Source organism: Lipophrys pholis, assembly GCF_963383615.2.
Source record: "Lipophrys pholis genome assembly, chromosome: 8".
In the NCBI taxonomy this organism is placed as follows: domain Eukaryota; kingdom Metazoa; phylum Chordata; class Actinopteri; order Blenniiformes; family Blenniidae; genus Lipophrys; species Lipophrys pholis.
In genome coordinates, this window is record NC_137630.1 from 18,941,589 (window position 1) to 18,951,805 (window position 10,217).

General features: G+C 38.3%; 1 protein-coding gene across 1 annotated transcript; it reads right to left on the reverse strand.

Moving 5' to 3' along the window:
* Window positions 1-5,822: 5,822 nt before the first annotated feature.
* LOC308113781 (uncharacterized protein) lies at window positions 5,823-9,644 on the reverse strand. The gene is made up of 8 exons (XM_080470244.1): window positions 9,540-9,644; window positions 8,800-8,952; window positions 8,465-8,614; window positions 7,913-8,065; window positions 7,647-7,802; window positions 6,561-6,713; window positions 6,282-6,454; window positions 5,823-6,193 (listed from the first exon to the last, which is right to left on the reverse strand). Exons 1-8 carry the CDS (start codon window positions 9,616-9,618, stop codon window positions 6,170-6,172), a joined length of 1,041 nt encoding a protein of 346 aa, XP_080326370.1. The 5' UTR covers window positions 9,619-9,644; the 3' UTR covers window positions 5,823-6,169.
* Window positions 9,645-10,217: the final 573 nt, after the last annotated feature.

The window sequence follows — 10,217 nt, forward strand, 5'->3', positions numbered from 1 at the left end:
ATAATGTCTATGGTCCTTACCTGAACAAGCAGGTTATCAAGGGACAACTCATCCACAAAACTGCAACCCTGGCTAACTCATCCACGGATGAGATTTCAGAATTTTTTGGAGAAAATAAATCCTTTTACAATGCACTTTTACATGTTTTTATTTCAAGTTGATATTTTATAAATGTTTCATGTATCTCATATATGTCCATTTATATTTAGTATAGTATCATATGGCTTTGTTTGTCTTAGTTTACCATTCTCTTAATGGTAAACAAATTCAACAAGTGCATGTAAATACATTTTTAGGAATTACTTTTGATGAAAAGCTCAGTTGGAAGCCGTATATAAATATCCTAAAGTCAAAATTTGCAAAAGAAATATTGGCATAATGCGTAAAATCAGATCAGTATTCAGTATTTGATCTGCACTCAACTTGTTATATAACTCCCTCAATCTTCCATTTTTGAGTTATGGTGTGGAAATATGGGGAAATAATTATAAAAACAAATATTGATCACATTTTTCTTTTAATTCAGAAGAAGGCCATTGTGTCAAATATACTTCATAATCCTTCCAAATGTATTAAATATACTTTGAAATCCAATCCTTCAAATTAGGAATGTTGAAATAAACTGGACAAGATGTCTGGAACCACATGGACGAGTTGTCCAGGGTTGCAGTTTTGTGGATGAGTTGTCCATGCACCCGTGGCTCATTCCAGCATGCTTTGGTGCCAACAAAATAGGTGAGCAGAACATTTTCTCTGACCTGTTGTGTTAAGTTTCTGGAAGGTTCATCTTACTCCTAAGTGAAATTAATACTAAATTTGTGAAAGTGATTTTTGTAAACACATGGCAGTTCATACAGGTATATATAGTCAATGAAGTAGTAGTCTGATAAGCATCCGATAACGCATGGGAGCCTTATCCAAGTAGATTGTTGTTAAAAACACTGCCCCGCATTGTGTTCTCTGGCCATTTGTGATTTTGTGTACACATGATTTTAGACAGTTGTTTGTAAAGAGTTTGATTTCGAGGACTTCATACCCTCAGTTTGGGGAAACTGAGATATATTTCATAGAAATATAGTAGACGCAGGGTAGTTTGGTTATGTCAGGTATGGGAGTGTACACAGGCATATCGCCGTTTTAAAAAGTCTTAGACAGAGTTCTCATAGTGTTTAAAAGCTATAGTATATTCATCGTGGGTTCATAGAATTGATTGCCTGAACGAGTCTTTGATCTGTGATCTTAAACCATCAGTTCTGTCAACTGTGATGTAATTCATAGAATTACATAGATGTGTTTTTTTTAATAATGTGGAAAATGATGTGGTAGTTTAGATTAGTAGTTGCGTCGGGTAGCACATGCGGTGCTTATGCTTGGAATTATGAAAGACGTGTTTCAAAGGCGTAAGGATTTAACTTTTGTACTTGGGTAGTTGGAGTCATAAAGTTTTTGAGAGACTCATCGATAAATAATAATACTGACACTAAATAGAGACGCATGCCTATGTTTTGGAGTCAGAATGGAGGGTAGCGGTGTTGACTGTTGCACTTTTGAGGGTTTTGTGCGAGCGCATTGCAAAGTTCTTGTGCCGAGTGTTTAAAGTACTCTGTTGTGTGACTCAGACAGGTCAAAAGGACTGGATGAACGTTTTGAGATGGAAGAGTATGTGAGAGGGCAGTGATCTTTAAAATGGCTTCAAATGACTGTGCTCACAAGATGGTGTCTGTTGTTTGGAGACATACAGTTGTTGGGATTTATGGTTGGTTATTAGCATTGAATTACTGTAAGTAATAGATTACTGAGAGTAATAAATCACTGGAAGTAATTTATGAAAAATTGAAATTATTAATGGAAGTAAACGGTCATTTACTCATTAACAACTCCTAAAGTAATTGAGTAATTACTTAAAAGGGAAAAAAAATAATTATCAAAAATTATTTATTCATAAAAAAAATATTAATTTGCATAAATTTGTTATTTATGTATTAATAATAAATCGGGGCACCACCAGATAAACTGGAAATCGCTAATACCAAAATATCAGTCTCGTTTGTAAAAAGTTTATTTAAGTTAGTTTATATTTCTGCATAAAATATAACAATCTTAAATAGAATGGAAGGTGTGAGATCCGAGCACAGACTGTTACAAACCAGTGAATTGTCAACAATAAATACACAATAATCACCAAGAAGCGTTCAATTCAGCTAACAGGCATTTATTAACAAAATGTACTAATTCATAAATAATTCTGAAATCATTTCATAAATCAACACATTCAAGTAGCAAACGACATCTAACACGGAGATCTAATCTATTAAACAGCAAACACTATGTACAAAGAGTGTGTGTGTGTGTGTGTGTGTGTGTGTGTGTGTGTGTGTGTGTGTGTGTGTGTGTGTGTGTGTGTGTGTGTGTAGTTGTAATTTGACTGTACTTTATTATAATTGTGTATTATTTCAATTTAATTGACCAGAACTTAGTTTTTTAATGCTAGTTCATTTTAAAGCATTGTCCTTTGGTTACATGATGCTTACCACTTGGTCCTCACCAGTAATTAGTAGGTGGGTCAGCTGGAATGTGCACCAAGCAACATTGCTAACCTTTGCTGTGGAAAACATAAGCGTGGCAACATTTTAACAGGAAAAAGCTATACTCTTGATTGTTCTCAAAATTCTAGCAGCACAAGGAACCTTTTCAAGCTCTATCCATCCTGGGTCTTACCCTCATCTCTCAATCACACTCCAAGAAGATTCTCAACTTCCAACCAGAAAGAACACGATCCACCTGGTCATTCTTTGACATGACTTCATAAATGCCTATGCGTCCAAGAAATCAAAAGTGAGACCTTTGGGGTGCTTCAGAAAAAATGGTTACGAACAAATTCCACTTCACAATTGGCAGCAGAAGAGCAGAGAGTTCAAGGTGTTCCGTACTGGAATAACAACAGTGATGCGAACCAAAGGTCTCTCAGGCTGGGGTTGTACTCACGACAGGATATATTCAGAGGGCAGCAGAGGCCATGGGTGTGGTTGAAACATGACTATAGAGCAGGGCACCAGTGTGGGCATAAACTAGAGAAAGAGTGAGTCTGGCGAATAGCACCCCCCCTCACTTTGGTCGAGGAAACAGGGATGTAAATGGTTCAGAGGAAGAGGCTGTGGTTGGACTGTGAAGTGCTGATTTTCTTGGACTTTTTTTGGAGTTGTTGAAAGCAGAGCCCCATCAAACAAGATCATAACCCAGGTCCTGTTTTCTATTAGGCAGCAGTCCATTCTTCTGATCCTCAATCTATATTCATAGTTGGATGTGTTATTACAGGTTGCTGTTAATGTTGTTCTATTCTATGCCTGTAAGCGTGTTTTCCTCTCTTCAGACTTCAAGTCAAGTGAAGTCAAGTCCTTTGTTCTTCACACAAAACAATTAGACATCGTATGATGTGCAGTGGATTGCTTTAGTACATGTTCCATTCATGATCAGTTCTTGCAGCATCACCTTCATTCACTTTGTCTCCACCTTTCAAAAGAGCTTTTTCTTTCATCCTAGTCTCTACAGGCTATTGGTGACCCAGGGTACAAAAATCCCTGAAAAGTTTCTGACAATGCATTTTGGGCAGTTTGTCCAAGTAGACTTGGCCATCCGGTCTGTCGCCTCGCAAGCACAAATGGGCAGTTGTTCCGGTAGTTACACAACCAACTGGCGAAATGCTAAACGGCACATTGGCTCATTTGAGTTCTAAGTGAACCAAGTCAGAACAATCAACCGACATAAAGGATTATGCACACTCAGCAGGAAGTTGCTCTATTCTCTGCCCATAAGCATGAATTTTCTCTCTTCAATCTTCATGATCATTTCTCATTGCATCAACTTCACTTTATCCCTATCACCTTCCCAAAAAGGCTTTTTTAAAATTTGGCCTAAAAGTTCCAACAAGCTCTTGGAGACCCAGGATTGTTTTTTAGGAAAGTTATGCATTTTTCTTCTCAGTACATTGGTACCTACCCAGAACTTAATGAAGCAGAAATTAGTGTTTTCGGTGTTCATCCAAAAAATCTGGGTGTCTAAAATGTATTTGGTCGGCAACTTGTGCTTTTTAACAATAATCTATTTCCTTTTTTCCCCTGCCATTTTTGCTGATGCATCCTATATCATTTCTTGCTTTGTTTAAATGTTGTCTTTTTGTTCTCTTAGGGTAATGGCTTCTTTTTATTGGTGATGGTTTCCACTTGTACCTGACTCACCTCATGCCCCTTATACCCCCTGCAGTTGACACATTGCTTCTATTTGCACCCCTAAGCTGTCCACTTGTAGACTCTGAACTGTGAAACAGTTTCTATTATCCTCTTATTAGTTTTAATTGGATATTGGATGCTTATTTGTTATCTGCATGCCACCTATAGCTCAGTCCCAAGGCCTAGAATGTCACAGTCACACATAATTAAATTCATAGAGGGTCAAACATGATTGTCAATACTTACATCAAAATCAACATTTTTACAGCAAAGGATATTTCATTCTTCAATGAAAAACATGAATGATGTAGAGAATCAAACGTGTTAACTTTTTGGAAAAGAAAAACTACATGGATCATAGGTCCATAGAATCAATACCACCCATGTGGATTCTGCATAAATAATTCCCCAGCATCTTTGAAACGAAATTCCTCCCAATTCCCCCCATCTCCCTTAGCATTGGAACGCATCAGGATGAGTCAAGGAATCCCAAACCAATCAAAGGCCGCCTTTCAAAAGGTATATCCCACTTGGTATCAATTGACCAATCACATCACTCAATACTTGGCATAATACAAAACCGGAAGTCAGTTGCTTATTATGTACTCGAGAAAATAATTTGCTATATTCCAGCAAAAAAAACCAATGGATTTAGACCAAATAATGATGGCCATTATACACATATTTTAGATGGCTTGGAGCAACCTGTCTGCTGTCTTTTTGACAGTCTTTTCCAAAAATTGACTGTCCAAATGATGGTTGGATGGTTTGCTGGGATTGTGTGGATTTAAAGTACCGGTATTGTAAAATTGGTATTTCACACTCGTGACATTGGAAAAGGTTTGATGGATTTAGTACAGGGGTGTCCAACCCCGGTCCTTGAGGGCCAGTGTCCTGCATGTTTTAGTTCTGCCCCTGCTTCAACATACCTGAATCTAATGACGATCTCATCACCAAGGTTATGAAAAAGCCAAATAACGAGCCTGTCCTGCATGTTTTAGCTCTCTCCCAGTTTCAACACACATGATTGCAATGAGGGGCTCGTATATAGATAGTTGGGTGCCTGTCATTTCTATTTTTACTCGTTCAGTTCAGTTCAGTTCAGTTCAGTTCAATTCATAAATTTAAGCTATTAAAGGAAATTCAGTTTTCTGTTTTAATGAAATGATTTAAAATGAAATAGCTCATTGGGTGCTGTATGGTGGAGCAGTGATTTGCCTCACAGCGAGGATATCATGTGTTCAAATACCAACCGTGCCTTCCTGTGTGGAGTTTGCATGTTCTCACTGTGTGCATGTGGATGTTCTCCCACAGTCCAAAAACTTGCATATGAGGTTAATTGGTGATCATAAATTGTACCTTGGTGTAAATGTGAGTGTGTGTGGTTTTCTGACCCTGTGTATGGACTGGTGACTTGTCCCAGGTTGACACTGTCCTCTACTACAGTTAGCCGGGATCTGCTCCAGCACCCTGCAACCCTGCACATACGGTTTTAGTTTCACCCTAACCCTGCTTATGAAGAACAGATACTTCTGCTTAGAAAATGTTTGGTGTTTTAAATGCAAAGTTGAAAAAAGAAAACACAAATTTTTTTTTGTGCAGTGGTTTGTTTTATTGGCTTACAAAGAAAAGATTCAGAGCAAGAATTGCCACACCATCCTTTAACCAAGGATGCTTAATCATGTGAAGAGCAAACTTTGTGCAAAGCTATTAAATATTTCTGTTAAATGTACTGCAATGCCATTTATTAAGTAGCAAAGCATAAAGAGAGAGATGAATACATTTTTCAAAAAATGTTTTGATTCTAGCAATAAGGAAACAATGCAACCACATCCCAGGAGGTAAAATCCAGCTTGTTGTAGATGGTCAAATCAGCAGAGCCCACTGCAGTAATGGCTGCTAGTTAATCTCAGCTGAACACTGCCCCTCATGAACAGAAGAACTCAGTTGTGCTGACGATTTTTCACCTGGAAAAGAAGAGGAAAAGAAAATATTTCATACTGTCAATTACAAGAAAGGACTCACAATCACACTAGATGAATTGAAAAAACTTACGGTTTTCTCCAAATATATCACCCCATCTGAAGATAGGGGAAAACAAATGCGTCGACATCCTATCATGCAGCACCTCGTATGTGCTGGGCAGTGAGAGTCCTTAGAGCACCTGTTCCTTCCAAATCTACGGCAGTTGCGTCGGGGAAAGTTGGGGCACACTCCTGAAGAGGGAGCTAAATGGATATATACAAAGAAAATTATAGCGTTTATTAAAGTGTTGAGGCTTTGTTCACTCATGAAAAAACCCTTAACATTCCTATGATTTAATCTCCATCCCACCTTTGTATGGTGCAACGCACACACGTCCAAATCCTTGGTCGCAGCACTTGTGATCGCCGTGGCAGTCATAGTCATAAGTGCACTCATGTTTCACATCTGAAAAACTCTTTACATAGGGGAACCTGGGTAAGCTGGGGCAGACTCCAGACTTGGCTGAAGAGAAAGACAAATCAGGCAAATGTGGAAATGTTTTACAGTCCATTACAGTCCTAGTCATCAGAGCACTCATGACGTGGATGAAAACACTTAGCATCCCCGAACCAGGCCAAGCTGGGGCACTATCCTGGCTTAACTGTGAAACACAGATCAAGATATTCGATGAGTGGAAATCCTACAAACATGTTTTTTTACTACTGTTACTTTTCTTACAAATATTGACTTTTAGACTTGACAACTTTGTAGGTGATTACAAAACACTCTGGTTAAATAAATCTATAAGGTTAAATAAATAATGGAAGAGTATTGTCATTGTAAAAGAAACCTTCAATAATAGAAAAGATAAAAATGGTGTTTACGGCTGTGTTATTTCATGAACATCTCATTTCTACCTATTTTGGGTGCAACACACACACGACCAAATCCTTTGTAGCAGCACTTGTGATTTCCGTCACAGTCATAGTCGTCATAGCATTCTCGTTTATTAAAGTGTTGAGGCTTTGTTCACTCAGCGGATTTAACAGATTCTTTGGTATTTGCCAAAGTTAAACAGTTATGTTGTTAAGAAGTGAGCAAAAATCAGCACAGTAATATCAGCATGTGTCAGCATTGATCAAACAATAATTGTAGTTTAATTTCAGATTTAACTTGAAGGTTTCTGCCACATTTGTAAGTCAGGCTCTTTCTGACTTCATGATCACACTTTCACTGTCACAAATGACAAAAATATTCTGTATTATTAAAAACTCTCAATTTCCAAAGATGTATCTAAAGTTTTAAAGTTAACCCAAATACATAAGGTTGGGTTTAACTGATGAATCTAAACAGCCGGTTGCTGTAAATGTGAGCCCATGGTTACTGCACTGCGATCCTCAGTTGGATCAAGCAGTGTAGAAAGTGGAGGGATACGTACTGTAATTCACATCTTACCAGTGTTTCGAAATGGTGCAACACACGCACTTCCACATTGATTGTTGCAGCACTTGTGATGTCCCTTGCACTGATAGTCATTAGAGCACTGGTAGTGCACATGAACACAGTCGACCTTCTGGAGCCACTTAATACTGCGGCACACGCCTGGTTTGACTGAAAGGAAAAGAAAATCAAGATGTTTGGCAGAGGAAATTTGGACATGTGCTTATCAGAATGAATATGAAAAAACCCTTAACATTCCTATGATTTAATCTCCATCCCACCTTTGTATGGTGCAACGCACACACGTCCAAATCCTTGGTCGCAGCACTTGTGATCGCCGTGGCAGTCATAGTCATAAGTGCACTCATGTTTCACATCTGAAAAACTCTTTACATAGGGGAACCTGGGTAAGCTGGGGCAGACTCCAGACTTGGCTGAAGAGAAAGACAAATCAGGCAAATGTGGAAATTTTTTACAGTCCATTACAGTCCTAGTCATCAGAGCACTCATGACGTGGATGAAAACACTTAGCATCCCCGAACCAGGCCAAGCTGGGGCACTATCCTGGCTTAACTGTGAAACACAGATCAAGATATTCGATGAGTGGAAATCCTACAAACATGTTTTTTTACTACTGTTACTTTTCTTACAAGTATTGACTTTTAGACTTGACAACTTTGTAGGTGATTATAAAACACTCTGGTTAAATAAATCTATAATGTTAAATAAATAAATAATGGAAGAGTATTGTTATTGTAAAAGAAACCTTCAATAATAGAAAAGATAAAAATGGTCTTTAAGGCTGTGTTATTTCATGAACATCTCATTTCTACCTCTTTTGGGTGCAACACACACGCGAAAAAATCCTTTGTAGCAGCACTTGTGATTTCCGTCACAGTCATAGTCATCATAGCATTCTTGTTTAATATGTGAAAAATGTTTCACATCGTCCCGGTGCAGGTTGGGGCACACTCCTGGCTTCACTGTAGAAAAAGACAAATCATGATGTTGTAAAAATGGAAATCCGAAAGACACATGTTTTTTTTAATTTGTTGTAACTGTCCTTGAAATGATGGATTTCAGGACTTGACCTTTCTCACTATCAGGTGATAAAACACCACTTTGCTAACATAGATTCATGTTATTTTCATTCAGATCTAACTTTTACCTGCTTTTGGTGGAAGACAAACACGTCTGCATCCTTGGTAGCAGCACTTGTAAATTCCTAGGCAGTCATAGTCGTCCTGGCACTCGTTTTTCACTCGTAGAGAACATTTCAGATCTGCAGCCCAGCCAGACCTGGGGCACGCTCCTGACTTGCCTGAAGAGAAAGACAAAGCAACAAAACAGAAAATCATGAAAGTGCTATTTTGTTTTTTTCTGTTTCTTTGTTTGCAGACATTGCTCACCAACTTTTTTATCATAAAAGAAACCTCACTGCTAAAAGAAAATGTGGAACATAGTAGGAATCTAACATGACTGAACAGTCAGAAGATGAGTGCAGAGCTTGAGACAAATGTGATTATTTCCAAATGATGAATATTCCTCCAAATGTTTCAGGAGGAAACATTCCAATAATTGTCTATGGCATAAGAAATGTGGATAGTATATCGAATATTTCATTCAAAGTTTACTCAGTTTTAGAACTACTTAATATTAATGACTGAGACAGTCTTTGACCCCTAACCAGAGATTCCTGTTTGATAACAGAAATAGACTCCAATTAACTTTTTCATGTGACTGATCCGAAGACGTATTAAGGTCTATCAATGTGAAATCTCAACTGCAAGTCACAGCACCCTCGTATTCAGTGAAAACCTAACCACCTAAAAGCTGTATTAGTGTCACACTCAATGCAAAACAAGTACATTAGCAGTTCACATTTCAAATGAGATTAAAGAAATATACCTCTGGGGGATGCATCAGAGAGTCCGATTGCAACCAGAACCAGGATCAATGCACAGACTGTAGACAGGTGTCCCTCCATGTCTCCACTTCCTGCACACTTGAAGGCAAGTCATGATCAGGAAAAAGTCCAGGTGTATATATACTGTCGACAGAGCAAGAGAGTCAGAGGATTGGTCTGCTCAGACTGCCATCTTCTTTAATTATTAATAGATGGGTGTACTGACATGTCACTCCCTCTATTGTTGGCATGTCGTAAAAACGCACAAGTTGGACATTTTCACAGAAAAGCTATAATCAAGAATGTACTCAATGTTCCTAGAGAAGAAATGCAATGCTTACATATAACACTTGTAGCACCCCCCATAAAGTCTCTAATTCAGGGGTAGTTCTTTTGAATGTTGGGGGCGATGGGATGGGGGGTGGGGGTTGAATTAATCTGATTGAACAGGTACTCGGCATTCCAATGACATATGTCAACCTCTGCACCTGTTTCACTAATGTTCTTGGTAAAGTCATTTTTCTAGCGGGCTTGTCTCATTTCCATTGAACCTCTTCACAATAAAGCTCCATAAATGAAATCTCATTCATGTTTAAAATCCTTAAACCAGGAGGCCACCCTCTCTGGTGTTGTTGCTGTACTGGAGGTGTAGTCCTTTTTTATGTTGTGCAAAAGCTTGT